General features: G+C 44.6%; 1 protein-coding gene and 1 long non-coding RNA gene across 5 annotated transcripts in view; one reads left to right on the top strand and one right to left on the bottom strand.

The window, feature by feature from the left end:
- Amacr (Alpha-methylacyl-CoA racemase) overlaps positions 1–16,045 on the bottom strand; it is a 302,904-nt gene that overhangs the window by 1,097 nt on the left and 285,762 nt on the right. For all 3 annotated transcript variants that reach the window (XM_068380418.1, XM_068380417.1, XM_068380419.1), the window contains exon 7: positions 15,767–15,977. In XM_068380418.1, coding sequence (XP_068236519.1) covers positions 15,767–15,977 — 211 coding nt within the window. The remainder of the gene's footprint in view (positions 1–15,766; positions 15,978–16,045) is intronic.
- LOC137647147 (uncharacterized) overlaps positions 1–16,045 on the top strand; it is a 550,063-nt gene that overhangs the window by 531,687 nt on the left and 2,331 nt on the right. For both annotated transcript variants that reach the window (XR_011045538.1, XR_011045537.1), the window contains one exon: positions 247–490. This is a non-coding gene — a long non-coding RNA (uncharacterized lncRNA). The remainder of the gene's footprint in view (positions 1–246; positions 491–16,045) is intronic.

Below are 16,045 nucleotides of genomic sequence, written 5' to 3'. Positions count from 1 at the left end.
TAGTCAAATAAAGGGATTTAATCTGCCAATTAATCCAAAGTAATAGGGTGCTTAAAAATCCTGTGCCCAAAATTAATGAGACAAGAATGGACTATTGTGGTGATAATTTAGGCCTTCTTGAATCCCCTAGAGTGCGTTATGAATTAAATTAATATTTTACTGATAGACTAATGATTAATTCACTATTTTAAGTTGCAAATTCTGGTTATTAATAGTGATGCACTATACATATTTCTTTTGTTTCAGAGTGAGGTAACTACCAATCCCTGAAATGTGACCTGCACTTAGAGAAGCAAGATAAACCACATGAAATAATTTCTGGGGAGTAAACTTAAGCAGAAGCCTATCTTTAAACAAGAATTATCCAGATCACCCGTACTTGATCTCTTCTACCATTTCAAAACCCTCGCCCCTATATTTCTTATGCAAGAGGCAAAGACAAAATCCTTTGAACCAGCCATACATCTGATCTTCCAGCATAGCATTCAGAGTAAGAGTATATTAAGTTTGGTTTATGATGTTTTACAGATTCCAAATGTGTAATAACTTGTTTTATTACAAACCCATCAATTACATAAGTTTACAAACCCATCAATTACATAAGCCCTTGTTTGCAATCTGAATGTTCCAAAACCTGTATACTGTATTATGTCCAGTGAAGAGAAGCAGTTGAGATGGAGTATTTCTCCAAAATATTACCTTTTAATTCATTGGTACATAGTATTCATTATTGTTTGTATGGTATGCTGGAGTGCGGGCGAGTGATTGTACTTTACCTCGCGCTGCTTTAGTTCGGAATGGGCATACAGACCCTAGTCTCATGAGGGAGTCTTGAATAATGTTGTACACTCATCCACTGAGCAATAACAAGATGGGCGATAAGCTCCTTTGGCTGACAAAGGTCCAATGTTGTGTGCTCATGAACTCTTAACTAGTTTCAAGCACGCACCCCTTCGGTAGCGAGCGCTTGCTCCCCAGGGTGCTAAGCTTCAGCAGCAAGAGAGCAGTCACAGGTGCACACTACTAAGGTTGCTCGCCAATTATTTCCTCGCCATACTGTGGTTAAGCAGTCGTGCTCATCAGTGCGTACCACTTTGGTGGTGAACCCTCTTTAACCTGTTGGCAATTCCTCTTTCTCGCACTCGCTCTGAGAGCAATTAGATCTCGCTAGCAAATACGACAGGACATTTAGTTGTGCTTGCCCTTTCTTGGGTATGCCCAAAAGGGAACATAAGCACACTCGCTGCTTCAGTGCCTCAGCGGGCGCTTCTTTGATTACTAATGACAGCTTTCTGGTTCTTTGAGTTACTGAAAGTAGTGTAGAAGGCGGTCTTTGGACCAGCCCCAATACCCCTTATCTTACCCCTCGTATTCCTCTCTCAAGGCATCAGAGTCCTCTGGGAAAGGCGGTACACCCTCACAGCCGAGACAGAGTAGCACTACCGCAAGGCAGGCTGCTCCTCACCCTTTTTTTTTTTCCCCAACGGGAGTCATTCAGATACCAACATTACCCGGACTCTAGACCCCCAACACTGGCCTTGACACAGTCCAGCTTTGAGAGAGTAAGGACACTTGGACCCTTCTAAAGAAGTGAACCTCGAAACTCAAGGTCTTGGATCTGTGCAAGGGCATTTCTTGATTCAACATTAACCTCGGCAAGACCAGAGAAATGTGGTTTACCTCCCAGGTCTTGGGCCCCTGCTAGGGATTTAGCGGACTTGGCCTCACCCTGGGGGCCTATGGATGCGAGCTCAGGAGTGGATGACCCTTTTGATGTCGGCTCAGACTATCTGAAGGTGTGTTGCCTGCTTACGCCAGTCAGAAGATCTCGCCCTTAGAACAGGAGTCAGATCATGTCTTCTTACAGGTTCTATCCTGTATAAGGAAGATAAATTTGTTAGGCGGTCCATCTCGTGCCCCCCCCCCCCCCCAGGATACTGTACTGGACCTCTTCTATTACACCCCTAGACCCACCAACTAGGGTAGTCTTGCACTGGTTGGGGGGGGGAGGGGGTTTAAGAGAGCCAAGAAGGCCTTTGCTCAAGTAGCAGAAATGTTCCAGTCCCTCAAGGCAGTGAAGTAATATCGTTTGCTTCCTCCGCTGTAATTGTGACAGAGGAAGTATTACAAGATAGTCGACGATGATCCGTCTCCTCTGCCGTTTGATCTAGCTATTCTGGCACTGATGCGGAACATGATCCAGGAAAAGTTAGCAGCATTACTGGTAGCTTTCTCGGCGAGGAATGCTATAAACATGTGGCAGGTTGCAAAGTGCTCTGTACAAGCTGATTCATGATTGGGCTCAGTGGGGTATCCCTTAAGGAATGAAGAGTTCTCCTCTGATAGAGGTCCCTTCCCTCTGTAATGTGGAAGATATAAAGGCAGTTGCAGAGTGCTGTAGGAAGGGGAGTCAAGACTTCCACCTCCATAGGGCGTTGACATCATGCCCTTACTCCTTTGCACCACCCCTGCAGAGATAATCCTCAGCAAGTTAAGAGGGAGAAAAAAAAAAAAAAAAAAAAGTGGATTGCAGGCCCAAAAGTAAACATCTTTTAAGAAGCAAGGCCCCAAGCATCACTTTCATGCCAGAGGGTCCTGAGGCAGAGGTAAATGTGGGCATAACCGCTAGGGGGAGCATTTCTCCTACTTGTCCACCGGTGGGAGGGGGATGCATGCAGATCAGATGGAAGAGGTGGATGTTATATGTGACCGAACCTTGGTCGGTATCCATCCTTTACATGGGCTATTATGTTCGTTTACTCTCTCTCAATCTCCCTACTTTGACAACATCCAGTGATGTATTCCTACATGAAGAAACCATACCATCAGGTAAAAGTCTAGACCATGCTAGAGAAAAACACTCCCCAAGAGGTCCTAAACAGGTCCCTTGGCTTCTACAGTCTATTCTTTCTTGTAGAAAAGGTGCCTGGAGGCTGGAGACCAGTCGTTGATCTCTCTACCCTGAATGTATTTGTTTAACAGAATCTGTTCAAAATGGAGACAGCAGAAACAATCAGACAGGCTGTCAAACCAAAGGATTACATGACAACACTGGACTTGAGATGCATAGAGATCCCAAGCCATCTGTCGTTAAGGATGTACCCAAGATTCATCCAGAACAAAAGAAATAAAGAGGTGCTGTGCTTCTGCCTGTTCACAGGACCACCTTTGTATCAACCTGGGCTCAAAAGAATGGCATCTGTCTATTACAATACCTAGACGATTGGCTGATTCTAGCAGACTTCTTGGACAGACTGCTCGAGTTTTGCTTTGATCTGGGGATCATTGTAAATTGCAAGAAGTCCTCTCGTTAATCATCTCAGAAACTGGTACAGTATATCTTGGGATGCAAATAGACATAAATCTAGGCAAAGACATTCAGTCAGAAAGCAGAATAGAGACTAAATCGGGCAGCTCATCCATTTCCGATTCAACTCTCTACCAGTACATCAGTGGCTTCGCCTGTTGGGACATTTAACCTCCTTGGAACGTCAAGTTCCCAATGGCAGTCTTCACATCTGTTCTTCCCAGTGGCAGTTAAAGACCTTTTGATCTCGGCACAGCAACCCTCCGAACCTGCAGGTTCTGGTCGGGTCGGAGCAAAAGAGAGATCAGAGTTGGTGGGTCCTGGACACAAGCTTCCTCAGTAGACTGTCACTCCTCCCCTGGATTTGAGGCACAGTGTAAAACCCGGACGTCGGACGTCGGATGCCGTCCAGGAGAATAGAAAATCGCTTGTATCACCGGGAAAGACTCGAAAATACACCTCTTTTTTGTGACTGGTAATGTTCACTGATACTTTCTGTTATTTTCTGAATAAATGTTCGAAAAATATTGGTTTATTTTCATGTTATTGAGAATAATCTCAATCGGACGTCAACATTACACTATCTAACTGCCCGCTATTTTACCCAGTTAGTGTAATGTTGACGTCCGATTGAGATTATTCTCAATAACATGAAAATAAACCAATATTTTTCGAACATTTATTCAGAAAATAACAAAGTATCAGTGAACATTACCAGTCACAAAAAAGAGGTGTATTTTCGAGTCTTTCCCGGTGATACAAGCGATTTTCTATTCTCCCGGACGGCATCCGACGTCCGGATTTTACACTGTGCCTGGATTTGATGCTCTTCACAGATTCCTCAGTTGCAGCACATGGCCAGACTCTGGTCTGAGTCACAGAAGTGCCATATAAACCTCCTTGAAAAGAGAGCATTTTTTTTTTGGCTCTCAAGCAATTCCAACAACTCCTTTCATGAATGCTGCGGTGCTGATGTGTGACAATATCACTGTAGTGGCATACTTAAACATGGAATACCTTTTCAAAGCAAATATGCCATCTAGCTGTAGAAATCCTAAGATGGACAAAAGACAACTGGGTAGCCCTATCAGCCCATTTCATTCTGGGTAAGAAAAACATCTTGGCGGACAAACAGCAGGAAGACTCAGATAGTGTGTTCCAAGGGGTCTTTGAATCATTAGATAGCCAACAACAAAGCCTTCAATTTGTGGGGTTTGCTGATAATAGACCTGTTTGAGATGTCCCTCAACCAGGAGCTAACGGTATACAGCTTGCCAGTACCAGATCCCCAGGCATTTTGGCAAGATGCCTTCTAACATCAGTGGGAAATTGACAATCTGGCCGTCTACTTGTTCCCTCCCTTCTGCATAGTAAAGAGGCTTCTAAACAAAGTAAAGGCATCATAAGGTCTGTCAATGACTCACATAGCTCTGATGTGACATCATAGAGAATAGTTCCCAGACCTTCTACATTGGCTAAAAAAGGTTTCAAGGGAGCTCCCTCCACTTCCAGATCTACTCCCAACAACCACACACAAATGATTTACCACAAGGCAGTGGCCTTGCTACGTCTTCATGCCTGGAAGTTGTCCAGCATCTCCTCTCACCGAAAGCAGTGGTTGAAAGGACGTCTGGATACCTCTGGGAGTCTTCTTGTGTCGTCTACCTGGCGAAGTGGACAATCTTTCGTTGTTGATGTTGTGGAAGGGGTATTACTCCTCTCTACACCACTACCCAGTGATAGTAGAGTTCTTGTTATACCTTCAGGATGGAAAACTCTGCTCGACTTGGCGGTGAAAGGTTACAGCTCGGCCTTGACCCTCAAATTTTAGACTGAGCAGAGTTAACATTTTCACCTTGAAGGTACTGTCTCTCCTCTTAAGTGGTGTTGAGCATACTTGCCCTCAGCTGGAAGTCAGACCACCTCCTTGGAACATAGTTTCGGTACTACCAACCCTGAAAGGAGCACCTTATGAGCTGTTGTTAGTCATCAGAGAGTGACTTCACATTTGAGACTCTTCCATTTTGCATTGGTCTCTGCAGTGTCTCAATAAGTTACGTGGTCTTTTTTTACGACGTCGGCCATTCAAAGCGAATGGGCACAGGTAACACTCGACTTCGTCCCCAAGTTTGCTACTAAGACTTAAAATCTGGTTGTTGCAGATCCTAGATTTGGGCTCTTCTGGATTGAGTCTCCGCACTGTAACTGATGACTCTGACCAATTGTTACTTTGCCCTGCGAGAGGGCTCTAAGGAGTTATCTTAAATAAACCATGGGCCTTGAATCCAGACTCTCCTCCTCAAGGTGGTAAGACTTGCTCATGATATTAAGGGCTTCAGTATGTACATAGCATTCAAGAACATTTACTGTGTGTCGCATGGACTTCAGCCAGGTGTTTGGAAGCTTCAGACAACCTTCAAAGCCCATTACCTGTAAGATGTAATTCACAGGAACCTGGATACCTTCTCCATAGGTCCTTGGGTGACTGCACAACATATTATTTAAGACACCTCAGCTCCCTTGCAGGACTAACACCAGTTGGTGGAGGGCAGAAGTTACCCTGTAATTAGTTTGGGATGAATAATGGTGACTGGCCTGCTTTGTGGTTCATCTTCCCCTCTCTTGGGATACAGCACCTAAGGAACTCTGCAAGTTGGCCGTCTCAGTCTGCAGATGAAAGCTATATCCCTTATGTAACCTGATACTGTATATGAAATATATATAGTGAATGCACACGTCCTCCCTGTGAGGGGGAGTCGGGCAATGTCTAGGTTAAATTAGTTTAATACTCCAAGATTCTTTACCTGGTCAAGTCACAATGTTAGCTCTTGCACACATTTGAGTTAGGAAGGTGTCGGCATACCCCTAATAAGCTCTTGCGAAGCACAAGTCATACCCTCCTAAGGGTGAATTTCCACAGTAAAGAGGAAAAGTTTGCATTAGGTGTTGGGACAAATTTGAAAATAATTTGTATTTTTCCTAATTATTCACACTTTGAGCTCTTTACTCATACTTGACCTACTCATACTTAACCCACCATCAGCTATCCCCCTAAAAGTCCTGCCTCCCGGCTAGTACCGTAGTAACGTGGTTGCCTAGTATTCACATGACAGCAGATAGATCCCAGCCCGGGTTTGTGAGTTAAACTGTTTATTTGGGAGGCTAATGCTGTGGTTGGGCACCACACAGGGGGGTTGGGGTTTCCCAGCTGACATTTTGGAGAATCTGTTCTGATGAAAATGGAATTAAAACCAGACAACTTTACCTTTGCAATAAAAAAGGGACATATGTATGTGTGAGAGAGCAGGATGGGTGGTCTACCAACCGCCCAAAGGCAGGTTGCTATATCTCGCTGAAAATCTCATCTTTTGCCAATTGTATATCCACAGCAAAGAGCTTAAGGTCTGTGTAGTTAAAAAAAAATACTTTCGAATTTGTAATTTTTCTATTTTTCCTTGTCTTTCAGAGGCTAAGTATCTTTTTATTTTCCAAATTTTACTGGCCAACTTTTGAAGCAATTGGCCTATCTACAGAAGTAGTGTATGTGTGAGAGGTTGTTTCTCAACCTTCACCATCTGTCCATGTTGGAGGCAGATTGTAGATGCTCCTCATAGATGGTCTACATTTCTTCAATCTTTGGGGAGACGACTCGCCAGAGAGTTTAAGGCCTTATCCAGGAGTTTCACCTCCAGAGAATTCTTCTCTTCAATCCTCTTTTCTACTACAAACTTGCATCCAAGAGTTTCACCTGCAGAGAATTATTCTTTTCCGATGAGCCAGTTTCCAGCTCTTCCTAGACACTGCCTTATGTTTGCCATCTCTTTTAACATGTACAGTACACCGGAGGCCACGTCTAAAGACAGGTTCTTTCCCGCGCCCCAAACCAGATTGACCTAACCAAACAGTTCTGTCTTCCCTCGCCATGCTCAACATGAACGATCTCTTTCTAGATGCATTTCCAGACGCTTGGCTTCGCCTCACCAACCTAACGATGTCCATATTTTAGCTCGTCAGGCCTCACCTGTCAGAAATAGTCCTGCAAGCCCCTCTCTTAAACACTCCACGTCTTTTCATTCGCACCATGCATCTTCAAGGCACTCGTTTCCTCGCTCCCTTTGGGAAAGCTAAGAGCTCGCAAGGCGTACATTTTTTAAGCGCTTGTCTTGTTCTTGTAGAATAACATCCTTGCTTTTCACGTCTTCATTCTAGACATAAAAGTAATCATCATCAGCGAGTGTGTGCTTCTTCAAGGCACTCTACAGCAGAACTTTATGAGTGCTTGTCTTTTGTTTGCCCCAGGGACTCCTCTCTGTGGTAGTAAGTTGGGGTAAATGAGCTCCCTATAATCCTTCTTCTCCTGACGATCCATCAACGCCACGTTCTGACCAAGCGGAATGTGTGCCTAAGAGACACTTCAGACACCCATCAGGTCAGCCTTCTCCCAACCAAGTTTGGGGGCTTCAAGGAGGAAGGATCTGCTTCTCCCCTCTCTTCGCCAGGCATTGCGTTAAATTTAACGCTAAAAGGTGTAACAGGCAGGATTTTGGTCTCTCCCCCAGAATGGACACTTGGGTTAGAAATCCACAAAGGTTTACTTTCTCTGAGAGAGAACTCTTTGGTGGAGAACAATCGGCTTCCGACAATGAGTTCAGAAGAACATATGCCTCTAGCAGAGAAAAAAGGCTAATCCTCTACCCATTAACCAGAGGGCTCTGAACGAGACCTTCCTCATCATCAGTTCCTGGTACTGTAGTTCCCCCTCCAGATTTCACTTTCCTGAAAGCTCTTCGCTGCATTAGAAAAGTAAACGGCCTTGAAAATGCAGTAATATTGCCTCCAAAAGGCAAGACGGCGGCAATTAACCACCTTTGCCGTGCCCCAGTACTTTCAGGCCCAATCTTGAGCTCCACAGTCGGTTTTGGCCAAGGAGACCATAATCAAGATGGAGATGGGAAGTGATAAGGCTGTAGGGCTAAATGGTGGCTCTGAATCTGAAAGATGCTCACTTTCAGATCACAGTTCTCCCTTTCTCCAGTTAGTACATCAGAATAGTGGTAGCAGGCAAGGTCCTTCAGTTCAAGTTTCTCTGTTTTGGCCTGTCGACAGCGCTCCAGATCTTCACGAGGGTCTACGAATCAATCTCTTCGTAAGCTCGCACCATGGGATTCGCCTACTCCTCCACCTGGACAATTGGTTAATCTTGGCGGAATTGGAAGAAAAACAAAATTTTTTCAAAGGCATGGTTTTCTTTTTTGTCAGAACTTTGGGGTCATGAGAAAATGGGAGAAGTTTGTCCTGTCTCCTATGCAAGAGGATAGTCTACCTAGGGATAGATATTGACACCGTCCTAGCGATACTTTTCCTTCCCGAGAAAGACTGCCAGTGTCACGTTGACAGGAGGCAGCTCTTCCCTTCTGAAAAATGTCTATTCGCCCAGCTCGCCAGTGGCTGAAACTCTTGGAACACCTGACATCCCTAAGAGGCTGATTCCAGAAGGCTCAATTCAGTATGGTCACCATTTCAGCGACCCTTGATTCTCTGCAAGAATTGAAAAAGAATCTTGGAGGGACCTCGGATGATGGTTGGAGGAAGAAATCCTCCTACGAGGATGCCTGCTTTCGCTGCCTCCTCAAGAGTTACTTATCTTCTCTGACGCTTCCAGACGTGGTTGGGGAGCTTACCTAAGCTGAAGCATGATATCTAAGCTGAAGCATGATATCTAGCTCCTTGATGGAAGATCACTGGGATCACACAAAACTTTTGCAGCAGCTCCGAAAATATTTGTCCTCTTCTAGCAGGTCACTCGGTGGTGGTGATGAGCGACAAAGGTACTGTCATCTGGCAGTGAGACTCTCGAGTGGGGAGAAGTCAATGAGATTACACTTTCAGTCCGCTAAATCCGGGAAAGAGGAAATCTGTATTCAGGCGACAATGGGTTCCAAATTTTTGCTAATTTGTTGGGCACAAGGAAAGCGAAACCTGCCTCCACCCCCTTAAATTAAGGGTCATTGAGATGGTGACTATCCTGAATTGAGCCTTCTGGAATCAGCCTCTTAGGGACGTTGGGTGTCCCGTGAGTTGAATGAGAGATCATGGAGGTTACTACCCAGTTTGCCAAAGCTAAATAGTCTTCAGCACTTGTGCCAACTGAAGGACAGGTCTGCTCAAAACTTCGTATGAGCATTGAATTTTCCACTTGATTAAGAGATGTTTACTCCCTTTAGTCTAAAGACTTGGTCAAGGCTGAATGATAACCTTTTACCACTGAAATGGTGCAGTTTCTCTTTTAAGGAGGTAGAACAAAAAGACACAATTAATGGAACAGACTCTCCCACTATGACGCCAACCACGAAAGATTTCCCACTTGGCCTGACAGGCTCCTGTCGAGGATCTGTAAAGGTATCCAGACATCTGTTGTGCAGTCTCATAGAGAATAGTCTTTCTCTGAGAAGTGGTGTTGGATAACTTTCATGCGTGAAGTTGAATGGAACCACGCTGCACTGTGGAAGATCCTGGCATAGTAGGTTGGGGAGAGTGGGCAATTCTCTGTTAAGAGTAACAGAAGGTCTGGGTACCACTTCATCTGCATTCACTTCAGGGCTACAAGTCTTCAGTAGGTTTGGCATGTCTCAATCTCTGTTTAGGTCTCTCTTTAGTAGGCAAAATGGACGAGAAACACAAGCGTCGAGGCCATACCATGAATGCTAAAACATGTCCTCAACGCTGCTAACTGGACTGGAACTGGGGAGCCCTAAATCGGTAACTAATGATTTGGAGAGGTCACGAATACATTTGCCATTGATTTGGAGAGGTCATGAATACATTTGCCATTGAAGAACCCCAACAAAGTTGGGATCTCCATTGCCATCTGTGGACATCAAGACCTTTCTAACCAAACTATCCAAGTCTTCCTGCTCAATTTGTCCAGTACTGTGTTCTTTTTACCCAGGATGAAATGCCCCGTCAGCGTAATCACATTGAGTTCTACCCACTAGAGTTATCACTGCTAGCTGGCACACCTGTCAAGACCGTACTTTCTTACTTGTTTATTGTAGGACACTACAGTGGAGTTCTCTCTCATAAACACCACTGCGTGTCCTGTCAGAAGAGGAAGAGGGCAAAATTCTTGAAGGGCTAAAGCAACTAACCTGAACTCTAGGAAGTTGATATGCTCCTGGCGATCTTTATCCGTCAAGATACCTAATGCAATGTGTTGAGCAAGGCGTGCTTCCCACCCTTCTATGGATGCGTCCTAATAGATTGGATAATTCCCAAAGGCAGATATTGCCTTCAAACCCTGCAATGGTAATTAAATAGTTTCTGGTCACAGCATGTGGACGATACATACATTCCAGTACGGATAGGGAAGGAGTCCAAAGAGGATCTTCAGTGGTGGAGGGAAGAAACAAAACTCCTAAAAGGATGCCCACTCTCACTACCTCTACTGGAATTCCTCCTCTTTATTGACACACACACACACACATTGCCCGGACCTTAGCCTTCGTCCAGAAATAAGGTCTGGGCAATCTGTGTTTGTGTGCACGTCCATAAAGAGGAGGAATTCCAGTAGCGGTAGTGAGAGCGGGCATTCGTTAAGGAGGCTTATTTCATCCTGCCACCATTAAAGATCATTTTTGGACTCCTTCCCTATCCGGACTAGAAAAGACCCTATCGTCCACATGCTGTGACCAGAAACAATTCAGTTACCATTGCAGGGTTTGAAGGTGAGATCTGCCTTCGGGAACTATCTGATCTATTGATGTCGAGTAGCCCAAAAGTTTCTACCACTGGTGATTTGAAAGAAGGAACTATTGCAGTATGGGAAGAGCTATCTTTTCCATCCGTGACATACTTTCCTAGAAGGGGAATACCTTCCTTTGTACTATTTATATCCATCCCACTAGTCTTTCAGTGGCGCATCTATTTTATCACTACCCTCAGGTCTTGACAAAACAAGAGAATCCTGTCTAGAAGAAATTCGTCCTCCAACTGCTAGGATCAGACAATTGTCGAGAGAGAGAGGAGTAGGCAAATCCCGCTGGCATGCACCCATAAGGATACTAGTTCGAAGATCCTTGTGGAGACCTGGGGTGCCGTTGACGGGCGGAAGCACAAGCCCTTGAATAGAAACACACTCCCTGCTACTACTACTCTGAGGTACTTCGTGGACGAGGAGTCAATGGGGATTTGAAAATACGAATCTTGCAAATCCCAAGGTGACCATGAAGTTCGAGGCCTTATTGCTTGTATGACTATGGCTGCTGTTTCCATCCTGAACAGTGTCTGCCAGATGAATGTGTTCAGAGCTGAGACTCCTGACTAGTCTCCAGCCTCCAGGTGCCTTCCTTACAAGAGAGATTCTACTGAAGAAGCCTGGGAAGTTGTCGTCAAACTCCGTAAGTGCACCCTTCTTCAACATGGCTCGAACCTACGCTTGGTGGGCAAGATCTTCTGCTGACTTTTTGGCGAAAAGTTGACTATATTGCGAGAGAAGGAATCTGAGAAGGGGGAGAGCTGATGAACAGGAGGAGGAGGAATCGGAGAAGGGGGAGAGCTGATGAACAGGAGGAGGTAACCAGATTGATGTATCTTCACTAGCCATCTTATTGCACCATGGAACCATCACCTCCACGCACACATGCCACCCCACCCCACCCCCCAACTGGTGGTAAGGTGGGATAAACGCCTTCCTTAACAAAGACGTTTTTTTCTTCCTTTAACTCTGGTTCTGGTGGAAGGAGAAAGACTGCTAAGAGTTCTTGAGAATGGCAAGTCCCACTGATCCCACCTTGCTGAGCTGGTTTTTGAGCCTAAGACAATTGAGCAGTTGCTTTTACCTGTCCTTATGTAGATGGTAGAGCCTGTCAAAAGGACGCCACTGTAGGATCAAGTCCCGCTTGATCCCGAAACTCTTTCCTCCATTTTTCTGCCGTTGCCTCCACTTCTGTTGGTGGAAAGAGAGGTGGCTACTTCAATGAAGAATTATGTAACGTCAGTCCTTCTTGGTGGTTGATCCATTTGTGGAACCTTTAAGTTACGGCCTCTCGACACATAAGCACCTAATTGGTCCACTGGTTAGCAGCCTGGTGCATTATAATCTCAACCACCCTAGCTTTTTGTCAGGGCAATGTCCGTAAGGGTCTCCTCCTTGCCAAGGTCGGTTAGGTCCTCTGAGTTGTACAGGTAGCAGACTGTACCTGAACAGTGGTCGATCGAAGAGGCCGCTTGCATGGTAGCCGTGGCCATGACTTCCATACGTAATGCCTCCAGAGCCAGTGAGAGCTGTCAGTCATTCTGCTGAGCAACCCGGTATCGAGGCTGTGACCGGGGGTCTAGTGGAAGAGGGGAAGGAAGAGCCTCCTGCATACAATAATAATTCCTCTTCTTTGTAAAGTGTATAGGAATCAAGCAAAAGGATCTCCATTCCTTTAGGAATCCGGCAAAAGAATCTCCACACCTTTAGAGTTCTTGTTCCCAGAGACTTGAGACTCCACCTTATCCAAGGTTTCCTTGGCTAAGGCTGACCAAGGAAGTTCAAGTACGAGTCTCGCAATGCTACAGGCTTGATAGAGAAGATTGATGGCAATCTTCCTACCCTTCAGGGAGGTGGAAGACATAGCTTCTCTTAAACCTTTGACCTTTCTGAAGCATTGTAGCACCTTGAAGACTGTCTAGTCTGTCTCTCCTTCCTCTGCCTCAGGTTGTTTAGGCACCACTAGTTGAAGGTTTACTTCGGAACCTCCGATACAAACTCCACTTCCTTTCCATCTAGGAATGTATATCTGATCCCGAGAGAGGTCATTCTCCCAGGATTGATGGGAGAAGGGGAGGGGGCAACTGTGGCATCCCTTTTCTGTTCTGGAATGCTGACGGACTGAAACTGTTGAGACAGTCTTGGACTTAGTGGTTGGGAAACCTTCAGGATGGTCTTCCAGTCTTTGAACTCCTTCCTGCAGGCACCAGCTGCAAAGGGATAGTCAAAGTTCTCCGGTCTTCTGGAATGATGATGTCTCAAGGGGGATTATCTGGCTAAATGTGCATCCTCTGCTTCATGGAAGGAGGAGGGTGTTCCTCTGTGAGCTCGATTGGGAACAGGTGATTGTTGTCCATCAACGAAATCTCTCCTAAGAGAGAGAGACAGACTTTCCTGTGGGTCTGAACGCATTTGTTGCCTCTGTGCATGTAACTGGAAACCTAATTCTATTACACTACTTGGAATTAAGCTTAAAGGAGACTAGTTCTGGTGATAAGTAAAAGAAACTGAATTTTCCAACTAAGATGATCCCAATCTTAGCTCCCAAGACGAAAGAGCTTACCTACAATGTGTCTCATACAAGCTCGAGACTGGTCCTTACCGGTGGGTCTGGGTTGATCCTCCGTAGGATGTCTAATACAACCAGGAAGAGAACACTTCGCGAGCCCAGGGCATGATGTTGAAGACCTGCCGAGTGAAAATGGATTAGATGAACCCTTTTGGTGTGACTTACTTCAGAAAAGCGCCTGTGGAGATCCGATAATGAACGCCTCGGATGATCAGGTAAAGAGTGCTTCGAAGTTTGAGCCAAAGTATAGTTACAATCACGATCCTCGTGCCAGGCACAGACAGGAATGCTGCAAAAAGAGCTCTCTGCTGGTGAACACTTCACGTAATCAGACTGGGAGCATCAGCAACGTCCACGAGGTGAATGATCATTATCCTCTGAGGAATGGTCAAAAGACCGCTTTGCTAACAGGTGCAAGAGACAGGAGCGCTTGTGATGTGGAGAATGCCTTTAAGAGCCTTGCTTTGCTGATGAAAAATGGGGTGAAACGCTTGGTTAATTCGCGTCATGAGGAGTAGTAAAGGGGGCGAGACGCGGCCCGGAGAAGAGTATGTAGTACAGTCTATCAGGAGAAGCTTGCCGAGAAGAGTAACACTGATCCAAACACCAATAAGGTAACAGGAGTATCAGACGTGGGCGATGAGGAGAGGTACAGCTATCCTGGAGCAGTACAAGTTTCCTTGCTATGATGATGCTCTGCGTTGACAAGGAGCTGGGTCAGGAGAAGCGCAGGAACAAGCACGTGAATGTCCCTTGGAAGTGCATTTGGAGCTGCAAGGAGTGCCTACGATGAGACGGGCATTGAAGGGAGGCACTCGTGGAAGAGGCTTGGTGTCTACAAAAGTGTGCAAGCGAACACCTGGAAACTGGGATCCTGGAAGCCTGTCATCTGGATGAAGTGTCCTCCTTCAAAGAAGAAAGATCGCATACGATTGGCAGGGTTATGATACTCCTCCGGAGAGGAAAGATCGGGCTGAGGTTGCGGAGCAACCCAGAGAGCACACTCCCAAAGAGCTAGGGTGTTCAATAGGCGAGGAAGTCCTGGAATGGTGGGAATGAAGCTACGGAGAGGCAGGTAAAATTCCATTCTCCTCAGGACACAGGGCAACAGCTGGGAACTCCTGTCCAGACACTGAGTGTGATGAACCCTAGAAAGTGTCTTGAAGCAAAGGCTTACTGTAGTCTCTCCTCTCACAGGAAATCTTGAATACCTAAGGTGGGCCTCTGGAAATGAAGAGCATCAGACCTGCAAAAGTATGGTGATTCCACCGTTTCTTTAGGGGAAACGGTAGGTGGTCACTCAAACCAAACATGCTGGTAAGAGAAAGAAAAAATTGTTAAACAATTCTGCCAAAACGTTCCAGCTAAGCAGAACGTGAGCACTCACTAAGGGCTGAAATCTCTTAAAAAATTTTTAAATCCTATATTCCAGGTTTCCTGTTAAATAACTCCTATATTCCAGGTTTCCTGTTATCTATTCTCCTACATAAAGAGGACCATGGTTTGTATTTATGTAGGAACAAAGAATTCTTAGTGAAAAAAACTCAACATCCAAAATCAGAATGAAGATTCTGTGCGCTGACAGACTCCTACCACTAGTGGCTGCCAGAACCTCGATAATTCATTGCTGGCCATTTACAGCTTTTGGCAGAATCTAATCCTACTGTACTAAAGGATGAGGGTTTGTTTCAAGTAGGAACAAAAAGTTGCTACACTATATAACACTTTATTCCATTTCCTACATAATTATACCGAGTAGATATTATGTATTCCATTTCCTACATAATTATACCGAGTAGATATTATGTAACTCAAACTTTAAAGATGATATTTATTTAATAAAATATTTTATTAAATAAATAGTTAATGTATAAATAAACAATGAGAAAAAATATACAGCATGTTTTTCTATTCCATTCAATAGTCTGATAATACTTCTTTAAAATTTGTACCCATATATAATATATTACTAATAAAGACTTAATAGCATTACTAAAAACTTAATAGCATTACTAAAAATTATGTACAATGTCCTCTAGTTGCAGATTGTTGTGCTAGTATTATTTACTTAAATAAAAGTACTTCCTTACATACCCAGGTCCTAAATATTCTTAACTATGTGAATAAAGAAACTTACCTTAGTCCATTCCTCTCGAGTTTTTGCTGAAAAACTTTTACCAATTATCTTTTTCATTTCATCTGGGTCATCAAGTTGACCAACCTCTTCGGTTGTTAGTCCAAGAAGTGTTATAAACTGTTGATAAAATTGGGGCTCAATGGCTCCCACAGCCATGTATTTCCCATCTTTTGTTTCATAGGTGTCATAAAAATGAACTCCAGAATCTAGCCTGCAAAAAGAAAATATTTTTTAATAAACTTTAATGAATAATAATACAGTGACATTATAAAACTTAAA

Source organism: Palaemon carinicauda, chromosome 9 (assembly GCF_036898095.1).
Source record: "Palaemon carinicauda isolate YSFRI2023 chromosome 9, ASM3689809v2, whole genome shotgun sequence".
In the NCBI taxonomy this organism is placed as follows: Eukaryota; Metazoa; Arthropoda; class Malacostraca; order Decapoda; family Palaemonidae; genus Palaemon; species Palaemon carinicauda.
Note: the sequence above shows the minus strand (reverse complement) of the source record. Positions and strands in the feature narration are given on the sequence as shown.